Source organism: Aquarana catesbeiana, linkage group LG07 (genome assembly GCF_042186555.1).
Source record: "Aquarana catesbeiana isolate 2022-GZ linkage group LG07, ASM4218655v1, whole genome shotgun sequence".
Classification (NCBI taxonomy): domain Eukaryota; kingdom Metazoa; phylum Chordata; class Amphibia; order Anura; family Ranidae; genus Aquarana; species Aquarana catesbeiana.
Window position 1 is genome coordinate 234928990 of NC_133330.1, and position 23656 is coordinate 234952645.

The 23656-nt window shown below is 43.8% G+C and overlaps 1 protein-coding gene across 1 annotated transcript in view; it reads right to left on the reverse strand.

Annotated features, from left to right (window-relative positions):
• The window catches only part of ABCD3 (ATP binding cassette subfamily D member 3), a 120662-nt gene that overhangs the window by 41261 nt on the left and 55745 nt on the right, over positions 1-23656 (reverse strand). Inside the window, exons 7-10 of the mRNA XM_073593107.1 lie at positions 17920-18043; positions 5048-5104; positions 4800-4942; positions 31-100 (exon numbers count right to left, since the gene is read on the reverse strand). Of these exons, the coding sequence (XP_073449208.1) occupies positions 31-100; positions 4800-4942; positions 5048-5104; positions 17920-18043 (394 nt within the window). The remainder of the gene's footprint in view (positions 1-30; positions 101-4799; positions 4943-5047; positions 5105-17919; positions 18044-23656) is intronic.

Below are 23656 nucleotides of genomic sequence, written 5' to 3' on the forward strand. Positions count from 1 at the left end.
ATTCAGGCCATATCTAAAAGTGTCTCTTACCAGTTTGTTAAAAGCAGAGTGAATGGTCAATTTTTCCCTTTTGTTTCCATTGTAGAAGGCAATTTCTTCACTAAAATGAAATTAACAAAATTGCTTACAAGAGAAGGGTCCACATTTTTATTGTATATTATTGCCATCTATGACTGGGCAATGACCATTGCTACAAAGTAGAAAGTAAATGTACAGTATATATACAAATTAACTAAACATCTCTAGGAATAGCCTTTTTACAGCACAGGAGCCATTGTCTATGCAGTCAATTACCTCATTGTCACTCCTGCAGTCACAAAGCCAGAGGATGTGAATGTGCAAGAGACAGTTTCAGGCGGCTGGTGTATTCTCTTAAAGCCCAATTGTAATTTAGCACAGAAATTATTAAGTTAAACCAAGTGTGCCGTTTGAAATGTCTTACCACTATAAAAGAATAGAATGTTCTGCGCTGTCAACAGGATCCTAAACAAAGAATATTTCCCCAACATAATATTCCACAAGGAAATGTAGGTCGCTGAACTGCGCTCAGGTTTGATTCTCCCCCCCTACCTATTCCCCCCCTGCTAGTTTGCACTCACACTGGGTATGTAAGGATGTATTCTTGGGAACACTTACACGTGTTACTGAGCACACTCCCCTGCTAACCAGACCATAGATCTCAATTTCACTACAGTTTTCACATTGCAGCATACCATACCAGATTACAAGTGAAAAGGACTTGGGACCTCCTGTTGCAAGTGGTTCCAGGTGCAGTTTGGCGCACTCACACTACGCAAACAAACTGCGGGGATGAGCTGTGCCTGGGATTGGTTCAGACTGCTAGTGTGAGTATACCCTTATTGTTCATGAACAACCAGATGCTGCTGGACCATGGGCTCCTCCCCATAAGTGTTTTTAACCACTTAAAGCACAGAGCTTCTTTCTGAGATTTGTTGTTTACAAGTTAAAAACATTTTTTTTTGCTAGAAAATTACTTGGAACCCCCAAACATTATATATATTTGTTTCTAACACCGTAGAGAATAAAATGACGGTCGTTGCAATACTTTCTGTCACACCGTATTTGCGTAGCGGTCTTACAAGCGCACATTTTTTTGGAAAAAATACACTTTTTTTTTAAGTAGAAAATAAGACAAGAGTAAAGTTAGCCCAATTTTTTTTTATATTGTGAAAGATAATGTTACGCCAAGTAAATTGATACCCAACATATTAAGCTTCAAAGCTGCACCTGCTCGTGGAATGGCGTCAAACTTTTACACTTAAAAATCTCCATAGACGACGTTTATTCTACAGGTTGCATGTTTTGAGTTACAGAGGAGGTCTAGGGCTAGAATTATTGCTCTCGCTCTACCGATCGCGGCGATACCTCACATGTGTGGTTTTCATATGCGGGCACTACTTACGTATGCGTTCGCTTCTGCACGCAAGCTCGGCGGGACGGGGCGCGTTTAAAAAAAAAATAAAATGTTTTTTTTCTTATTTATGTTAACTTTTATTTTTACCTTGCTCTTAAAAAAAAAATGTGTCAGTTTTATTCCTATTATAAGGAATGTAAACAATAGAAAAAAATCATGACATAACCTCTTAAATATGAGATCTGGGGTCAAAAAGGCCTCAGATCTCATATTTACACTAAGATGCAAAAATAAAAAAATATATATATAAATAAATAATAATAAAAAAGGTCCTTTAAGAGCTATGGGCGGAAGTGATGTCGCTTCCGCCCTGCAATGATATGGAGATGGGTGGGGGCCATCTTCCCCTCACTCGTCTCCATACCAAGCCAGAAGAATCCGATAGCCTCCACCACTACCGACGGCTCCGAATCCACTGCAGAGACCACTTTTATCTGAAAGTGAGCCGCTCGATGAAGAAGAGGATACAGGGGTTATGGCAGGTGGCTGCTGCCATAATAACGATACTCCTCTTCAAAGTACCGACGTAAAACTGCAGCGGGCGGCCCGTAAGTGGTTAACACTGGTATAGGGGTCTAAAGCAAAATTTCATTCTCTCAACATTAAAGAGTAACTCCACTTTTAGTGAGAATAAACATTCCCCTCTGGATGATCAATATACTGTACATTGCAGGGATTTTAACAAACTTTCTTTCAGAGTCCTACCTGTTTCTGCTCTGAAGAAATAGCTCTTTGTTAGATCATGTCTTGTCCAGAACTGATTCTGAATGGAAGTGACATTTTTGATCAATTGATGCACTTGCAGGGCTCTGAGGAGAGTGACAGGGTCTGCATTCCTCTAGAAGTGATCAACCTTTTAGGCGCATCTCCCCAACACTTACATTTGTGTTGAAGAGGATGTCTAAAATCCAACTGTATCTTAATGCAGTCTTCTGGGAAAATCAGTGGACCAATCAAACAAGCAGGAAATTACATCTCTGGGGGTGTTCCGTACACCAACTGTGTACAGAGCACCTCCAGGTTTTCACATTGCATTGAGTTTTAAAGAGCAGTAAAAGCACTGCAGATAGAAAAGGAAATATCATTTTTTTAAATTACACTATGGCTTGTGTTGCAATTGTATATGCCATTTTTTTTTTATCTGCGATTTTTTTTTCTTATAAAACTGGAGTTAGTCTTTAACTATTTTAATCCTTATGTCGCTAGCATTAACTATATAGGAAGCTATAATATATTGTTTTAACCTGCACATTTAAAAGTTACATCTTTTAATACTTGCATTGTTTAAAAGGTATCCTACCCCAGTGTATACCACATTAACTGAACCCGCCCACTTAAAAGCAAGAGCCTTGATTACGCATCTTCAGAGCGTAAAAACAAATATTACCACTTGCCATCTGGGTGAATTTTGACACTTCTCACAGACATGTTTAAAAACAGCATTGTTTTGCTAGAAAATTACTTAGAACCCCAAACATTTTTTTTCTGAAAACAGGCCCTGGGGAATAAAGTGGCGATTTTATGTCACACAGTATCGGCACTTTTCAGACACAAACTTTCAGGAAAAAACACACTTAATTGCATTTTACTGCACAAAATACCCATTTTGTGGTAAAATGTAAAAGGTGCCTCCCGGGGCCTCCTCTCTCCTCTAGCTTTCCTCCATTCCTCAATGATGACAGCAAGTGAGCCTAAATATACAGTTGTTAGCTAGACTGTTCCATTTTGTCGCCTTGTTATATACTGCTCAAGATGTGCCATTTGCTTGTGTATATCGTGATTTCCTTCTGTCTCAACTTTGAGCTCTTATCAATAAAATTTTTGATAGAAAAAATGTAAAAGGTGATGTTGCGTCAAGCAAATAAGATACCAAAACATGTCAGGATTTAAAATTTCACATGCTCGTGAAATGGCAACAAACTACAGTACCTAAAATTAGCCAATGCTTTAAAAGCTTACAGGTTACTAGTTAAATGTGAGCTCTGCTGCTAGAATCATTGCTCTCACTCTGAGTCATTGCAATACAGCATGTGTGGTATGGTCACCATTTACATATGCATGCGAGACCTACGTACACATTTGTATTTGCACATGAGCACGGGGGGGGACAGAGGAGCTTTAGGTTTAATTTTTTATTTTACTTAATTTTTTACACTTTTTCTTTACTTTTTTAAAATAACTTTATTGCCATCACAAGTGATGAACAACATCCCTTGTATAGTTGAGGCAGTGACATCTACTTGTTAAGGAGAAATCTGATCCCCATCCCACCTTTTCCCTCGAAAGCAGCTGATCAAACCAAGATCTGTTTCATCAGCTGCCTCACTGGCCAGTAAACAAAGAGCCCGAAACCGAAATTCTCGTCGCTCTCAGCTTCTTTCGTCACAGAGAAAAGGAGGAATGGATGTTTCCCTGTGTCCTCTGTCAGCAGCTGGCTCAGCAGTCTATAATGGTCCTGGGCTCCCCGGTGCAGGGCAGACGCAGCCCCTTCCAAGCTATAAAAGTGATCGGGCAACTGTAGAGCCGATCGATCACTTTTACCACAAAGCCCATTGACGGCTGAAAATTAAAAGGGGGAAGTAAATGTAGGAGAACTTTAATTCCCTTACTTTTACTTCCCCTCATCCCCCTTTCCTGTGTCCAGCATTATAAGACACTTCAAGGGCAAGAAAGTTCAATGAAGCAGAAAGAGTATGTTGCACAGGCAGCAAAAAGAAGGAAGGGGGGGGGTCACCACCTAATTGCAGGATCACATGGAGATGTATTAGAAAAGTGGTTAAAAACACTTACAGGATATAAAACAAAACATGCTTATCGTGTGATGGCCGATCTGCCAGTGTCCTCAATCCTGAATGGTCCGCCGGGTTCCAGTTCCCTGGTAAACGATGGAGGGGGAATGGACGTTTTTGCAATGCACAGGAAGTCCACACCAACCAGCGTGGAACGCTTCGACGGACGTGACGTCACCAGGAGAGGAAGAGGTGGACCATGAAGGATTGAGGACACTGGCGGATCAGCCATCCCACGATAAGCATGTTTTGTTTTATATCCTGTAAATGTTTTTAACCGCTTTTCTAATAAATCTCCTTGTGACACTGCACTTAGGTGGCGCTTCCCCCCTTTTTCCTTCGTTTTGTCTAATTTACAGAGCTGGCTCAACTCTGAAAGTGCTTCAACATTTCATGCCCTGGCATCAGTTACTGAGTAGATTATCTCGGCAGTTATTGCTGTATGTTTTCCTGAACTATTGTTTGCATATACTCCATGCGCCTGACCTTACAGACTTTCTGCAGGAGCAAACTGTTAGCCTATAAAACATACTTAGTTAAAACGTTGCTAAGAAGCATACAGCAGACTGGATTACCTGTTGGTAATGAGCCGTGAGTTGACATATCTGTATTCACCTTCGTACCGCTGCTCGGTAATAGTCATTTTACCAATCGGCCTCCTGAGGCGTGTAAGGAAAAGTCCTGAGACAAGCAGATAAGCCATCATGCTTGCTGGACCCTGTGGAAGCACAGAACCACTAACTGTTATTATGGTGTCATCATTAAAATGGTAATTGCACTTGAAACAACATAAGTGTGGTAGTCCTTGTCGGAGTCACATTACCTGAGCTCCAATTGCACTTGTCAGTTTGAAAATATACAGGACGATGTCCAAAAATGGCTGCAACATAGAAATAAAGAAAACTAAATACTTATACACACATACATAATTTAAAGATGTTAGTTATAGAACATATTTATCTCTAAAATTTAATAAAAAAAAAAAACATACAGAAAAATATGGAAAAAAAAAAATTCAAGTTAGACTTACCGGTAACTTGTTTTCCATAAGACTATCAGGACGGCACCTGAGAGATCGTGACTTCACCCACTGGACCATAGGAAACACCTCCTTCCTCCAGATCTTTAAAGGGAGGCAACACCCTACCACACATCAGTTGTAGAAGACAACCTCCGGCCCCGGCTGGAACACAAACACATGTTAGTCACAGCATAGTACATAGAAACTAATAGGGTGGGTCGTTGCTGTCCTGAAAGGACTTATGGAAAACAAGTTACCGGTAAGTCTAACTTGAATTTTCCCAAAGCGTCTTTCAGGACAGCACCTGAGAGGATAACAGACTTACCCCCCCTTAGGGAGGGACAACAGCCTGCAGGACCTTCCTGCCAAATGCCTGATTGCTGGCAGATGTGAGGTCCAGCCTGTAATGTCCCACAAAGGTGCGAAAACTTGATCACGTTGCCGCCTTGCAAATTTGTTCAGGGGTGTTACCAGCTTTCTGCCCAAGTGGCCGCAAGCGCTCTGGTTGAGTGTGCATGAATTCCAGCTGGCGGAGACAAACCTGCATGTGAGTATGCCTCCAGGATGGATAATTTCAGCCAGCTGGCTAATGATCCTTTTTTTTCAGGCAACAGGAAAGGCTGTCAGACTAAAGGACAAATAACAAATCTGTACGTCTAAAGTCCTTTGTTATTTTTAGGTAACATAACGAAATCCTTTTGACGTCCAACATATGAAAAAAGTCTCCTTCTCTCCTGATGGGTTAGCACAGAATGTTGGGAGCACAATGTCCTGTGAACGATTATGCATTGAGGCTACCTTAGGTAAGAATTTTGGGTCTTTTCAAAGGATAACTATCCGGAAACACAGAGATGAGGTTCCCTAATTGACAGCGCGTGTAGCTCACTGATCCTGTGTGCTGAAGTTTTTGCTAGGGATTTCATGACTACTGACAGGTACCATTTTGGGAAACCCTTAACTGGCGCTGGCCCTGATCTTGCAAGGGCTTTAAAAAAATCTGACTACCAGCGGTTCAGAGGCCACAGATTTCTAAAAAAGAAAAAAAAACTGCTAGTGCAGCAACCTGTACCTTCAAGGTACTGACTGCTAGTCCCCTATCTGCCCCATCCTGTAAAAACTCCAAGATGGAAGCAAGGCTCCTTGGGTCCTGGGTAGATGAATTGCACCACGAGTTGTAGACCTTCCAGACATTAGTATGCAATGTTGCAACCAGACTATCTGAGAACCGCTCACTCCTTTAGGAGCTGCTCTTCAAAACACCATGCTGAAAGCAACAGCCTGGTCACTTCTGGGTGATTTACTGGACCTTGGATTAGTAAATCTTGCCTGAGAGGTAGATGCCAATAAGGTTTGGTCGCCATCCCCAGAACGGTCGAGAACCAGGCCCTTTTTGGCCAAAAATGGAGTAATTAGAATGACTGGTACTCCTTCCCGTTGGATCTTCTTTAATACCAGTGGCATTAGCTGGAATGGGGGGAAAGCGCAGCAAAGGTGAAATCTCCATGGATGGGCCAGGGCATCTGTCCCTAGTGACCCATCGAGATAGTTCAGAGAAAAGTAACGAGGCACCTGTGTATTTTCCTTCGAAGCAAACAGATCCACCTCTGGCTGTCCCCACATCCTGGAAATCATTGCGAAGACCTCTGGATTCAGAGCTCACTCTGCCTCCTGAATGGGGTACCTACTTAGGAAGTCCGCCACTCTGTTCAGAGTCCCCCTTTAGGTGGATTGCCGACAAAGATAGTAAATGTTTCTCTGCCCATATAAGAATCTCTGTTGCCAGTGCTTCTAAAGGACCTACTCCTTGTGCCCCCATCTGTTTAGACAAGCCACGGCCGTGGCATTGTCTGTCAACACCTGCACATGGTGATACTGGAGAACTTGTGTGAATATTACTAGAGATAAAGCGATCACCTTCAACTCAAATTTGAGGACCTGATCGCTTCCTTCTTGGACCAACTTCCCTGGGTGAAGTTTTCCTCTAGGTGGGCCCCCCCATCGCCAAGAGCTGGCGTCCGCTGTTAGTCTTCTTTCGACTGGGAAGCCCCAAGCCAGGCCCCTTGATAGGATCTCCTGATTCCTCCACCATTATAGTGACCTTTTCACCTTGGCTGGAATCTTCACCTTCGTTTCCAGGGACCTTAAGCTGTGATCCCATGACCTTAGGAGAAAGGCTTGTAGAGTCCTGAAGCGTAGTCTTGTCCACTGAATAGCCGGCCTTGTTGAGGTCAGGACCCCTAATGCTGACATTATTTGCCTTATTGTTATCGGTTGGTTGGTCTGCAGCATAGCAGCCGTGCACTGAACCTAGTCCTTTTGTGGGAGAAAAAATTTCTGTTCTATCGAATTAATTTGATAGCCCAGAAACCAAACCTCCTGGGACGGGTCTAGGGAGGACTTCTGGAGGTTCAGAATCCAACCCAGAGACTCCAGATGGTTGCGTGCTTTGACTAAAGCCTCGTACACACAATCACATTTTCGGCAGGGAATTGTGTGATGACAGACTGTTGGCCTAAAATCCGACCATTAGTACACTCCATCAAACAATTCTCGTCCAACTTTCCGCCAACAAATGTTGGATGGTAGGTTAGGAAATTTTCGGCGGACAACATTGTCAGATTTTCCTAAAGTGAAAGTTGAAAGTACAAACACGCATGCTCGGAATCAATGCTCACCAAACACGACATTAGCAGAAGGTGCCCAAAGGGTGGCACTCAAGAGCTAAATTTCCTTGTATTACGTCACTACGTTCGTGTTTGTTGCCCGACAATTGTGTACCGTTTGGATGCAAGACAAGTTCCTGGCACACACCCTTCGAACAAAAGTCTGACACTTTGTTGGCCAACAATCTGATTGTGTGTACGAGGCTTTAGTCTTGCTGTAACCTCTCCCCTGAGGAAGCAAAGAATAGAAGATCATCCAGGTAAGGAATTACTGCGATTCCCTGAAGTTGAAGCGTAGCTAGTGCTTCCAAAATCACTTTGGTGAAAACCTGTGGTGCGGATGACAGACTGAATGGTAAAGGCCCTGAACTTTAGAGATGGTGAATCATGCTTCCCATATCTACTGCCGACCTGAGATACCTCTGGGACTGGGGTGAAATTGGGACATGTAAATATGTATCCTTTAGGTCTACTGACACCATGTAACATTCTGGAGTCAGTAGATTTCTGATTTAAAAAAATAGAGTCCATCTTGAACCTTCTGTACTTAACGGGATTTGTTCAGAGGTTTTAGGTTGAGGATCAATCGGAATTTTCCTGTTGGTTTTTTTTTACCAAGAAAATGTGAGAATAAAATCCCTGTTGCCGCTCTCCTGGTAGCACTTGGACCACTGAACCCTGCTGCATCAGCTCCTTTATTAAGGACTTCATGGCCAGGGCTTTCACTGGATCCTTTAGGGCATTTGTCACAAGAAATCTTCTTGGGGGAGATTCCGTAAACTCTACTGCGTAGCCTTGAGAAAGAGTGGTCAGGATGAACTGATTTGACGTTATGCCTGACTACTGCAGAAGGAAACTTTGCAGCCTTTCGCCCACCCGCAGGGTCGAGTCATTGGGATTTTTCGGTTTGCGCAAGAGGATGGAAAAGAATTCCACCCTTGCCTTTAGCTTTTTGCGTGGACCAATTTTTCCGCCTCCCCTGGGACTTGTCCTGCTCCTGAGCTCTTTGAGGTTGAAAAAGGCGCTTCGGGGGCTGTTACTTCTTCTTTACCAGGAAGAATTTCTTCCCATCGGCTGTCCTGTTCAGGATTGCATCTACATCAAGACCAATGAGAAGGTCACCCGAAAAGGGAATCCCACAGAGCTTACTCCTTGACACCACATCGCCTGGCCAAGTCTTCAGCCACAATGCTATTCTTCCCGAATTTGTTAGGGCTGCTGATCTAGCCAACATTCTAATTGCTTCAGCTGAAGCATCCGCCATATAGGCTACTGTGGAGGACAAGGTAGTAAAATAATCCAAAATTTCCTGTTTGGGTGAATCTTCTAACACGTGAGCTTTTAGCTGGTTAACCCAATATTCCAGGTTGCTTGCGACAAATGTAGCCATGGCTGGCTTTAAATTGTTCATGATCGATTGCCAAGATCTCTTGAGCAAAAGATCCATTTGCTTGTCCATCGGACCCCTTAGGCTCCCCATGTCTTCTCTTCAAAGGCTAGGTCAGTGGAGCTAGAGACCTGGGAGAAGGCAGCGTCGAGCTGAGGGACCTTGTTCCTCTTGTGGGCTCTCTAGAAAAAAGTTTTTTTCTCCGGGTCTTGCCATTCCTTCTTTATGGAATCCGAGATGACAGAGTGCACCGGAAATGTTCGCCCCTTAGGCTCACTTAGACCTGCGTACATACGGTCATGTAGTGCAAGTTCCTTGTTCTCTTCGCTTAGGCCAAGTGTAACATGTATGGCTCTAAGGAGACCATAAATTTCCACCAGGGATAGCTTAAACTTGGAGGGGACCACTTCTGCCCCTTCAACCTCCTCCTCTTCCGAACTATCATTGGAAGGTGCAGGGGATTGTTTTTCCCTGGAAGACGGACCCTCAGACAGAGTTTCTACCACCGGGAAAAAAAAGTGAACCCTGGGAGGACTCTGATATGGAGGGCTGACTCGCAGCCGGATTAACCAATGAGTCACGGAATAGTTGAATCATGGCATTCCTTCTTTACAGAGGCAACCAAGTCATAACACACGGAAGCAGATTCCTCTTTTACTAAAGTAGTAATACAAGTACTGCCTCCTGATGACGCAAACGATATTGCGAAACGCGTAGAGGCTGCTGGGAGATTTTCTCGTTACTTCCGGTCTAACGAAAGTGAGGCTTGGAATGCACGCCACCGTGAGGAGACACAGCAATAGAGGGGGAGACAAACTGAGACTCCGCCCTCCACACACACGGCTGGATTAGCTTGGTGCCGGCTTAGTGGCACTATAACATGTGAGTTCAACTATATTTTTTAACTTTTTAATAAAGTGAGAGTTACATACTACACTATGATGGTTATCCATATGTTTTTATAAGAACTAAAACAGAGCAAGAGGCACTAGTATACTGCTTGGAAAGGCTGCTACTGGATCCATCATAAACGGAGTGGTTATCCTAAATAAATGAACCAAAGGCGCATATTCTAAATATATCTGGTGAGTGGCCATTGCACTAGGTGGTGGTGAAGTCACGTTAAGCGGTGGAAGTAGAAGCACTTTATATTGAGAAGGAACATCACTATTGCACAGACGTGATAACTCACTGAGGATATTCAGTGTACTGTGGTGTACACATATATGTTGAGGATATTTATTGCACTGTGTTGTACACTTATATGTTGACATTTGAGATTTAATGGTCAGAGAGTAACATTGGCACGTATTTCATTTTTTCATTACTTTTTTGCACTTGCACTTTAATAGCTGCTGGCAGTACCGTAAGGTATTTTTCATCAGTGGTAATGTTTGCATAAGGATTATGATGTGTTGTATGAAAATTTGGATACACAATAGTGGGTACAGAACAGAACTTTATTAAGAATACTCTTATTTTGCACTGGTACATTTTGTTTATTTTTTAGGAGTGATAATACATTTTTAGAAGTTAGCGCAATCCACTTACTACATTTTTCTTTAAAGTACTGCATAGGGCTTTTTTTCAATTTTTCTCCCATCTTGGCCTTGCATGAGGGGCATTTCTTTTTTCCCGGGTCAGAGGTTTTGGCCCGAGAGAAAATACAAAAAGAGAAAAAAAAAAAAAAACACAGGGGATCCTTGGTGAGCCCCAGCCTCTGCCTGTGGACTACCACATAAGGTGCACTAAGAGGGGAAGAAACACAGCCTCCAGTGCCCAGATGGGCCCCCACCACCAGGGGGAAAGAAAATAGAAGACCGGAAACCCCAGGAAAGGAAACGGGCAGACTTAGTTAACTGCCCCCTACCTGAGCCGTGCCTGTCCCCACCGCTGCAGACACCATGTCCTCCATATCGTGTGTGCAGCGTTCCACTTGTGGCTTCACACGGGGCTTCCAGACTCCCATAGTGCCGCTGCACCAGAACGGAAGCGGAAATAGGCGCCAGCTCCTGCCCTGCCTCCTCCCCCTGCACCCTGCCACCGGAAATGACGCTGGGCGCCGACCCAGTGACCCGCTCATAGGAGTGTCACTTCAGGCGCGACCGAGACTCTACTCAGCCTCTGCAAAAATGGCGGCGGTGCAAATGGTGGCGGTGCACATGCAGCCGCCGCTCCTGGAAGCCTGGAGCAGGGTCACCAGATCACACAGCTCTCCCCGAGCACCTAGGAGGAAAAGAGGAGCCCCATCCTTACCACTGTAGGAGACCCTGGTAAGGCGGGAGGGCTGGGGTCTTAAAAATAAGGAGGAAAAAGTGAGGAAACCACTGTCTCAGGACCGCCCTAAGAGATCATGGCTCCCCTACCAAAGATATTCCCTCCGGGCCAGGGGAAGCACAAAAACTGATGTGTGGTAGGGAGTTGCCTCCCTTTAAATATCTGGAGGAAGGAGGTGTTCCCTATGGTCCAGTGGGTGGAGACACGATCTGTCAGGTGCTGTCCTGAAAGACGCTTTGGGAAAATGGATGATTGTGAAGCACATCAACATATCTGAAATGGTATGGCAACTGAAGCTCACTTTAAAAAGTTATGTTTAGGCAATGCTGAGTTTACAATCAATATGGCATTTCACCACTAGATGGAAACAAGAAGTTCACACCTACTTTCAAAAGCTACAGATAATGAGCCAAGTGGTTAGGTTGGCCATGGATCTGCTGAACTTCATATAGTCAAAATGTTAGAAACCTCTGTAGAGAGCACTGGATTGTGCTGATTAAAACTTAAAACTTCTAATATATGAAAATGATTAAAAAAATTGCATCTATAATAAAGTGACTTGTTTAAAGCATATCACCAGGTAAAGCTCCCTCCAATTGAACACCAGGACTGAATACCTAGCCGGCAACAAGAGAGATATAGCTAGGGTTGAAAACCTCTGAAGTATTTACTACTTGGAGTGGAAAAGTACAAGCATGTCCCAAAAATGTGTGGCAGAAGAGTAGCAGAGCCTGTATCTTCACTTCCCTCGTGACATGTTTTGAGGCCCATGTACCTTTACCAGAGTGTTGGGTACTAGAAAAAGAAATTGCATGCTTTATTTACCGACTGTGTAAAGGGCCCATTATGGATTCCTGCTCTAAATTTGTTTGCTCATTGAGGACCCTTTTGATATTGCTGTGATATGATAAACTGAAATGTTACCTTTGCTCTGCTAAAGGATGAAATAAAAATCTACAGTTAAAAAAAAAAAAAGGCACACAAATGAACTGCCCAGGGTGGAAGGACTAAAGCAAGGCATGACTTAGAATGAGGCAGAACCAGTGCAGACGACCTTATAAGAGTGTTCTCAGTATTTTTATTGAGTCCTGGTGTTACATTGGAGGGAGTTTTACCTAGTAATACACTTTAAAATAAGCCACTTTATTAAGTACAATTTTATCAGTTTCATTTATTAGAGGTTTTCATCATTATTTTACCTGCACATTCCAAGGCACTTTTACCTATGTTTTTATTTTCCACTATATTTTTCCCCTCCATAAACAAAGGAAGCCCATGCACAAAGAATCATTTCTGTTCCATTTAGAAATAGAGAAGGACTCATGTAGTGAGTGATCATGATAATGTAGCAACAGGGCACCATAATCTCAGGACGTTTGCATGCAATGCTCAAGTTGCATTACTTGCTTTTATTAGGCCAATTAAGAGTGCCCTGGGTTTCTATTTGCAACATGTTAAAAGGGAAAACCTCACGGTTTTCTATTCTATGCATTATAGTGAAAAACCTTGTGCTGCGGCACCCCCTCAAAGGCCCCCTCTTACTTACCTGAACCCGATTGTTCCAGTGATGGTAACAAGCACAGCAGCTCCAGCTGTGATGTCAATGTCATCATTGGATAGACTGATAGCAGCAGGAGCCATTGTCTCCCACTGCGGTCAATCAAATCCAGTGACACGGGAGGCGGGGGCGGGGGGGGTGTCAAGTCCTGCTGTCTGTGTCAATGGATGCAGCAGCAGGACTCGGAAGCGCACCTGCATGCGTGCCCCCAGGGAAAGCGGCTCTCCACGGGGGCACTCGAGAAGAGGAGGGGCCAGGAGCACTGTGGGGGGCACACCAAAAGAGGAGGATCGGGGCCAAAATCACTGCACAGATGAGATATGACATGTTTGTTTTGTTTTTTTTAACAATTACTTTAAATAAACTACATAAAGAGCCAACATGAAAAAGGAGTATGGGCCTATAAAGTTAGTTACATAGTAAGGAGTGTAGTATTGCCCTTACAAGTGAGCAAATATAGTAAATTTATAAAGCTCAAAATGGCAAGATCTAAACATTTCTCTGTCTGTTAGCATTTCATTTGGCAGTTGACTTTGCTTTGTTATATTGTGAAAGATGATGTTATGCCGAGTAAATTGATACCCAACATGTCACGCTTCAAAACTGCGCCCACTCGTGGAATGGCGACAAACTTTTATCCTTAAAAATCTCCATATGCGACGTTTAAAAAATTCTACAGGTTGCATGTTTTGAGTTAGAGAAGGTATAGGGCTAGAATTATTGCTCTCGCTCCAATGATCACGGTGATACCTCTCATTTTCACTTTTAACTTTTTATTTTTTATCTTTACACTGTTCTGTTAAAAAAAAAATACGTGTCACTTTTATTCCTATTACAAGGAATGTAAAAATCCTTGTAATAGAAAAAAAAAAAAGCATAACAGGACCTCTTAAATATGAGATCTGGGGTCAAAAAGACCTCAGATCTCATATTTACACTAAATTCTAATTAAAAAAATAAAGCTTTAGGAGCTATGGGCGGAAGTGAAATTTTGACGTTGCTCCTGCCCCGCAATTGTATGGAGCTGAGCAGGGGCCATCTTCCCCTCACTCAGCTCCATACCTAACACGGAAGAGGACGCGATCGCCGCTGCCGGCGGCTCCGGTAAGTAGCGGAGGGCACTGGAGAGCGACAGAAGGAGGGGCCCCTCTCCTGCCACCGATGAAAGTCAACTTGCGGTGAATCCACCGCACAGACCACTTTTATCTGAAAGCGGACCGCCCGCTGAAGAAGTGGATACCAGGGTTATGGCAGCTAGCTGCTGCCATAACTATATTCCACTTCAAAGTACCACCGTATAATGAAAGCAGGCGGTCCAGAAGTGGTTAAAAGGGCAATTTTTTTTTTTTTTTATTAGAAAAAGTAAAAAATGTTTATTATTTAAATTTTTTTATTTTTGCTTTTAAGTGTAAATGTGAGATCTAAGGTATTTTTGACCCCGGATCTCGCAATAAAGAGGACCTGCCATGCTTATTTCTATTACAAGGGATGTTTACATTCCTTGTAAAAAGGCATAAAAGTGATCCAAATTTTTTATTTCTATTTCTTTCAAAAGGGACAGTGTAAAAATAAAAAATAAAAAGTAAAATTAATAAGATTTTTTTTTTTTTTTTTTTTTTTAAGCGCCCTACCCCTCTGAGCTCATGCGCAGCAGCATACGCAAGTCACGCACACGTATGTAAACAGTGTTCAAACCACACATGTGAGGCATCGCCACAATCGTTAGAGCGAGAGCAATAATTTTAGTACTAGACCGCCTCTAACTCTGAACAGGTAACCTGTAAAAAATGTTTAAAGTGTTGCCTATGGAGATTTTAAAGTACCGTAGTTAGTTGTCATTAAACGAGCGTGCGCAATTTTAAAGCATGACATGCTCCATATCAATTTACTCAGCGTAACAATCTTTCACATTATAAAAAAAAAAAAATTGGGGCTAACTTTACTGTTTTCTTATTTTTTAATTCAAATTTTTTCCCCAAAAATTGCGTTTGTAAGACCACTGCGCAAATACGGTGTGACAAAATATTGCAACGATCTCCATTTTATTCTCTAGGGTATCTACTCAAAAAAAAAATTTATATATATATATATGTTTGGGGGTTCTAAGTAATTTTCTAGCAAAAAATACTGATTTTAACTTGTAAACAACAAATGTCAGAAATAGCCATGGTTCTTAAGTGGTTAAATTACACACAGGTGGACTCCATTTACTAATTGATTTCTGAAGGCAATTGGTTCCACTAGATTTTAGGTAGGGGTATCAGAGCACAGGCGGCTGAATACAAATGCATGCCACACTTTTCAGATATTTGTAAAAAAAAACGTGAAAACCATTAATCATTTTCCTTTCACAGCACAATTATGTACCACTTTGTGTTGGTCGATCACATAAAATTCCAATAAAATACATCTATGTTTTTTGATTGTAACATGACAAAAACGTGGAAAACTTCAAGGGGTAAAAATACTTTTCAAGACATTGTATATAAAAAAAATAGCAGTTCTTGTAATCCATGGCACATCCGTTAATTATGGTTTCTTTTGTAATTCTGAATGTTACAAAACAGGAAGACCTTCTTTTTGTATTACTTCTTAGTTTCTCTGGATGTGATGTGCATTTCATCCATTACATAATCATTGTTTTTGGATGATTCCTTTTGAACTTTTTCAATCCTATGCTTCTCAGTTTTCTGAATAAGTACCTTTTGTTTTAAGTTCTTAGGAATAAATACATTTCAAGTCGGTGACATAAATCAAACTTTGTATGACTTAAGTTAAAAAAATAAAAATAAAAAATAAAAGGAAGAAGGAACATAAGCAGCAGCCATTAAAACAGGTCATAAGCAGACAGCAAGAATAGGCTGCAAATAGTATGAAAAGATCTAGCCCAGAAAACACCAATTATGACCACTGACAAATCACACAAAATACAACTGTATATTGTCTACTGAAAGTGCAGTTATGCTTTGTGCGATTTGTCACATGGCCATCATATTGCCATATTTTTACAGTCTACATGTTTACTGAAGGAGTTTACGGACTATGGAAAAAAATATGACGACGTGTCTATATAAAACGTATAAAATCCTTTTTCTGGTAGCGTGGTCAGTCCATGTGCATGCACAAATCATTGCTGCAGACCAATTGCTCCTGTTCACCAACATAGGCAGTCATTTAAAGACAGGAGACCTACTCTGTATGTAGTTGAACAACCTGTTTCATCGAAGAAAAGTTTTTTAGAGCACAGCAGGATGTACTCAGAGCCAAAATGCTGCAAACAGTTTTGCTGAAAGTAGGACTTATATTTTTTTTTTCAGAAGTGCTGGAAGTAGAAATGTATAATTTTATAGTGAGACAGTTTTGTTTTATTTTATTTTAAAGAAGTTCTATGGGCACAAACATGTAGCAAGCTCTATAAACGGGCACCTGCACATCTGTGATTTCTGGTTATGATTGCAATGCCCAGATTCCAGTGTTATTCACTTTAACACCCCTCTTCCTCTTACACCAATGGTAATTATAATACACACATTTTCCCAAACATCTATCAGGCATTACCTATTACAGTAAAACCTTGGTTTGAGAGTAACTTGGTTTGAGAGCGTTTTGCAAGACAAGCTAAGTTTTTAAATAAATTTTGACTTGATATACAAGCGATGTCTTGATATACAAGTAGTGTCATGTCACAACGGAGTATAAAAGAGAAGAGTCACCTCTAAGTGTAGCAATATGGTTACATTTAATGAAGGTACAACATTTACCAATATATTGCTACACTTAGGCCTCTTTCACACGGGGCAGATCAGTCATGATCCGCCCCGTGAACACACGCTGGCTCAGCGGGGATCGCTCCGCCGATCCCCGCTGAGCAGGAAGATGACAGGTGCATCGCTGCACGCTGTGCAGCGACGGACCTGTCAGAGCGCCGCTCTCCCCTATGGGGGGATCGGATGATGACGGTCCGTAGTGTCCGTCGTCATCCGATCCGATCCGAAAACGGAGGGAAAAGTAGGTTTTTCCTCCGTTACACTTTTCGGATCGGAGCGGGGTCGGATGTCAGCGGACATGTCACCGCTGACATCCGACGCTCCATAGGGATGACTGTATGTCCGTTTTTCATCCGAAAACGGATGGATGAAAAACGGACATACGGATCATCCGTGTGAAAGAGGCCTTAGAGACGCCTCTCTTCTCTTTTATACTCTGTAGCTCCTGCTGGATTTTACTTCTAATCCCCTTGTGGAGGCTTCCATTTGTGGATGGATATTTTATGGTTACACAACCTGGTCACATTGCTATAATCTTTTTATATGGACTATAAACTGAAGGAATAAATGGTTGTGGAATTAATCATTTGAGTTTCCATTATTTCTTATGGGGAAATTCGCTTTGATATACAAGTGCTTTGGATTACAAGCATGTTTCCGGAACAAATTATGCTCACAATCCAAGGTTTTACTGTACTATGTTTAAGTACAATCCATTCTAGCAAACATTGCACCACGCACACAGCTCAAAGCTACATTGAGATATATTACATTAGTACCTAGCCCTGTAGTGTGCATATTCTTCATGGTTCAGTATCATAAATATATCATACAACCAGCAGCACACATTACACACTTTGGGGAGCACTGAAAACAAACTGACCACTACTAGCATCAAAGCATGGTCAGAATGCACATTTTTTCCTTAGGAATAAAATCAGGCTAAAACATTGAAAAGAAAAAAATAAGTTAGCGGATCTAAACAGAATAATCTTAAAAGAAAACCAAAAGGATAAAGCCACCTTGCTCAGATTGGAATACAAATCCACTACACTGTTGCAGAACTTTTCAACATCTTGTGTAAGCAGCTGATCAGCATTTGCTATGCGGTTGTCCAGGTTTCCCATCTTGTAATAAGTAAAGGATCTAAAACAGAAAAGAGGGACAGATAACAAAACAACTGCACAGAAAGTTCTGTATTGGTTTCATACAAGTGGAATCGGAATAATGTTATAGCTGTACAAACAAAAATAGGATTTTTTAAAACAGTTTACCTGTAAAATCCTTTTCTTTCGAAGGACATCACGGGACACAGAGCCACAGTAATTACTGATGGGTTATATAGGTATCACTGGTGATTGGACACTGGCACACCCTATCAGGAAGTTCAACCCCCTATATAATCCCTCCCCCTTGCAGGGATACCTCAGTTTTGTAGCCAAGCAATATAGTGTATTAGAAGAGGGGCGGGACCTCTGTGTCCCGTGATGTCCTTCGAAAGAAAAGGATTTTACAGGTAAGCTGTTTTAAAAAATCCTATTTTCTTTCTTGAACATCACGGGACACAGAGCCACAGTAATTACTGATGGGATGTCCCAGAGCAATGCTACCTGAGGGGGGGGAACCACGACCAAGTAGGGTGCAATCAGACCTGAGGACCCTGTACCGCTGCCTGCAGCACACTACGCCCAAAGGCGATATCCTCATGCCTTCTCACATCCACCTGATAGAATCTGGTGAATGTATGAACTGAAGACCAGGTTGCGGCCTTGCAGATTTGAGCCATAGAGGCCCGGTGATGCACTGCCCAAGAAGCACCAATAGCCCTTGTGGAATGTGCCCTGATCTGAAACGGAGGAATCTTCTGTTTCAAACCGTAAGCTTGAATGATCAACTGTCGAATCCATTTAGAAATGGTAGCTTTTGACGCTGCCTGTCCTCTATTGGGACCCTCTGGCAGCACAAACAAAACATCCGTCTTGCGGATCTGAGTAGTTGCCCCTAGATAGGCCTTAACTGCTCTTACTACATCCAACGAATGTAGAGATCTCTCTTCCGGAGAACAGGGATCTGGAAAGAAGGAAGGTAGAACAATGTCTTGGTTTAAATGAAAATCAGAAACCACCTTCGGTAAAAAACTAGGATGAGGGCGTAGTACCACTCTATCCTTGTGTATTAATCAAATAAGGCTCCTTACAGGAAAGAGCTGCTAATTCTGATACTCTTCTAGCAGAAGAGATGGCCACCAGAAAAATTAATTTCCTTGTCAACAAGACCAAAGGAATCTGACTTATTGGTTCAAAAGGCTGTTTCTGTAACACAGCCAGGACCAAATTCAAGTCCCAGGGGTTTAGGGGCCCTTTAACCGGAGGATTAAGACGCATCACCCCCTGCATAAAGTTTCGGACCAAAGAATGCGAAGCAAGTGGCCGCTGAAATAATACTGATAAAGCAGAAACCTGGCCCTTGATGGTACTCAAGGCCAGCTTCATCTCTAATCCCATCTGTAGAAAATCAAGGATTCTACCTATGACATATTTCCTGGGATGCCAACCTCTGGATTCACACCAGGTTATATAAGCCTTCCAGACTCTATGATAAATCATCCTGGAAGCTGGCTTCCTTGCATTAATCAAGGTAGATATGACAGGACCTGAGAGCCCACGACTCTTCAGAACGTGGGTCTCAATAGCCAAACCGTCAAATTTAGCGTTTGTAAGGCAGGATGGAACACTGGACCTTGAGATAACAGGTCTGGGCGTACCGGTAGGGTCCACCGGGAACCCACCGTCATCCTTACTATTTCTGCATACCAAGTCCTTCTGGGCCAAGCGGGGGCCACCAGAAGTACCGACTTCCTTTCCTGCCTGATCCTGCGAAGGAGTCGTGGTAGTAGCAGAATAGGCGGGAATGCGTAAATCAGTGAGAACCGATGCCACGGAATCACCAACGCATCCGTCCCGCATGCAAGAGGATCTTTTGTCCTTGCCACAAATCTGTCTATCTTTTTGTTGAATCGGGATGCAAAGAGATCTACATCTGGAACCCCCCATCTTTGGCATATGGCCCAAAAGACGTCGGGATGCAGAGACCATTCCCCTGGAAGTAACTGCTGGCGACTTAGATAGTCCGCCTGCCAATTCTCTATTCCCGGGATGAAAACTGCCGATATGCATGGCACATGCATCTCTGCCCAGACTAAGATCTGGTTCACCTCTTTTTGAGCAGCTCGGCTCCGGGTGCCTCCCTGATGATTGACATAAGCCACTGCTGTGGCATTGTCGGACTGGATCCTGACCGGACAACCCTGTAGCCTGATAGTCCAGGCTTTTAGAGCTAGATGTATCGCCCGGATCTCCAGAATGTTGATGGGTAAGGTCCTCTCTGTCTTGGACCATACCCCTTGGACCGCAGCCTGTTCCAGAACTGCTCCCCAACCTGACAGACTGGCATCTGTTGTTACCACCGTCCAGGTAACCAGTAGAAAGGATTTCCCCTTCTGCAGGTTTTCGGGTAAGAGCCACCAATTGAGGCTCTGACGCACCGCATGCGACAGGTGCATCGGAAAGTCTATGCCTGAACCTTCTTGTTCCAGGTCGACAGAATACTGTGTTGCAGCATTCTTGAGTGAAACTGAGCATAGGGAACTGCTTCGAATGAAGACACCATCTTCCCTAGTAGCCTCATACAAAGGCGGACTGAGGGACCCTTCTTGGTCCTTACTGTCAGAATCAGCTCTCTCAAAGCAGTGATCTTTGCCTGGGATAGAAATATTTTCTCCTGGCTTGTATCTATAATCAGACCTAAATACTCCAGTCTTCTTACTGGTTTTAGGAAAGACTTTTCTAAGTTGAGGATCCAACCCAGGTGTTCTAGATACCTGACCGTGGTCCTCAAGTTTCCATTCAAAGAGGCTACCAACCAGTCTATCAAGAGGAGGTCGTCTAGGTATGCTATGACAGCTATACCCTGAGCCCTTAATCTGGCCAGAGGAGGAGCCAAGATCTTTGTGAACACTCGAGGTGCAGTGGCTATCCGGAAAGGCAGAGCCACAAACTGGAAATGGCGCCCTCCTACCTCGAAGCGCAGAAACTTCTGATGAGCAGGAAAAATGGGCACATGCAGATATGCATCTCTGATGTCTATTGATGCCAGAAATTCTCCTCCCTGCAGGGTGGGAACTACTGTTCGAATTGATTCCATGCGGAAGGATTGAATCCTTAGGAATCGGTTCAGATCCCTTAAGTCCAAAATGGGCCTGACATCCCCATTTGGCTTTTGGACCGTAAAAAGGTTGGAATAGAAGCCCAATCCCTGGTCCTTTGCGAGAACTATCATAATGACCTCCTGCAACAAAAGTCGCTCTAACGCTAGAAGGAGCGACTGCTTCTTCTCTGGGTCTCTGGGAACATTTGATCTGAGCAACCGAGGAGAAGGGAATTCCTGAAACTCCAGCTTGTACCCTAAGGTTACCGTGGAGACTACCCATCTGTCCTGGAAGTCCTCGTGCCAGAGCTCTGAGAACTGTCGCAGTCTTCCCCCCACTCGAGTGAGCGGGGGCGCCCCCTCATGCAGAGGTCTTAGTGTTTTGCCTAGTAGGCTTCTTTCCCCAGGACTTCTTTTGTCCCTGGGGTTGACTCTTGTCTCTGGACCCCGATGGAGGCGGCCGTCGAGACTGCCTGGAGGCTGAAGCCCCCGGCGCTGGGGAAAGAGTCCGTTTGAAAGAGGGACGCTTACTCTTCTTCTTGACAGGTAAGAAAGTGCTTTTCCCACAAGAGATTCTCTTGATATAGTTATCCAAGTCCTCTCCAAACAACCTTGCACCACGAAATGGAAACCCAGCCAGTAGCTTCTTACATGGTGCTTCGGCTGACCAATTTTTCAACCATAGGATTCTACGTATATGCACCAACCCCAGTGAAAGACGGGAGGTTTGCACGATAGAATCTCTAATGGCGCCAACCACAAAGCATAAGGCCGCTGGAAGGTTAGCAAACCCCTGGGCCTGCTGTTCAGGTAATACTTTGATGACCTGCTTAACATGGTCTCTTAAGTATTGACAGACTCCAATCGCTGCTACTGCAGGTTGGGCCACTGATCCTGCTAAGGAGAAAACATCCTTCAATAGGGATTCCATCCTTTTATCTACAGGATCCCTGAGCATCTGAGCATTGTCTACAGGACAAGTCAGGCTATTATTTACGGAGGAAATGGTGGCATCAATAGCCGGTATTCCCCACATTTTAATAAACTTTTCTTCCATCGGATAAAGTGTTGAAAACTTTCTCGGCGGAAAAAAACGTTTGTCTGGGTGATCCCACTCAGAATAAATAAGCTTTTCAAGTAAAGTATGAACAGGAAAAGCATGTGCTGCTTGGAAAGGTTTCAGTGACCCCAAAGCAGAAGGGGATTCTTTAGCAGTTTCAGGTATGGGCAACTTAAATGTGGAGCGGACCAATCCAGTGAGGATCTGCACTAAGACTTTCTCCTCTTGGGAAGTCGCAGAGGGTCCCTCTCCACCTGAATCCTCCGAAGAGGAATCATCCATCCCATCCCGATCCTCTGAAAGGGATTCATCTCCTTTATCCCAGAGCTCCTCTGTCTGAGGGTCTTGGGGAACAGAGGAAAGCCTAGTGCGTTTTCTTCCACTGAGTGAAGACGTAATCACGGCCATTAATCTTTCCTCTAGACCATTAATGGTTGAGGAAAAAACCTCTTGTGTAATATATACAGGGGCTGAAGTGCCAGAAGCAGGTGTAGCCCCTGACCCCGATGGCCCTCCCTGGCTAGCCGTCCCTGGCCCATCCTTTAGGGGGGGAGGATGCTGCCGACAGGGGGCCCTCAGAACCTGAAAGAGATCCCCTAGTGTCTCTGGTTCCTGGGGTGCTTGAACCTCTTCTACCCATAGTGCAAAGCAACAAGGTGTGAGGTATACAAATGAACACTGCCCGCTGAGCGATGTAGTCTGGCTAAAAGCCTTGCTACCCAATGCTCAGTCTGGTGTTACTTCAGTAAATGCTGCCTAGGAGAATGCCTGTGTCCCACCTTACATGCGACCGTCAGCTCTGTGTCTCTCAGAAGGCTGTGTGCACCTGTACAGAGTGCCTCTAATAGCCTGCAGCTGGCCTGAGTGGGAGTCTAAGCACCTGTGCTGACGTCCCGCCCCCTCCTCTACCGCCCCCCCCCTCGAGTTTTGAAAAAAACGAGCGCTTCCCGCGCTGCCGACTCTCCTGTCATGCTTCCGGAGAAAGGCTGGGGATGGGGGGGGGGGGGGGGGGGAGGTTGGTAACAAGATCTGCCTGACCGGCTATCTTGAGAGATGGTGGCCATTAGGCCGCAGAGCCCGGGTGGTATAACCACTTTCTAGACCCCTGTGGCCCCTTTCTAGCCTGGGGGGGAACATTCAAACATGAGAAATCCCCCTTTCCACCTTACCTGTTTGCAGCCTGCTTGATACGCTGGGACATAAACAGCGATTACAACACCTGAGACAGAGTCAGCATGTGTAGATTTGTGCTCTTGACAGCCCCCCGGTGGTCACAATAGGCATAGCATGCATTTACCTTAAAGGAGAAAAGCCACTAGAACTCAAAAATTCTGTGGAATCTCCTCTTACCTTATCCAGCCGCAGGGTGCTGTTTACACAGACCCAATCTTCACCTCTCACGGTGGGCTCCGTTTGAAAAAACCGTCAGAGACTGGGGCCCCCATCAGTAGGGGGATCCAACAGTTCTGGGACCGTAAAGCACCTCGCCAGAA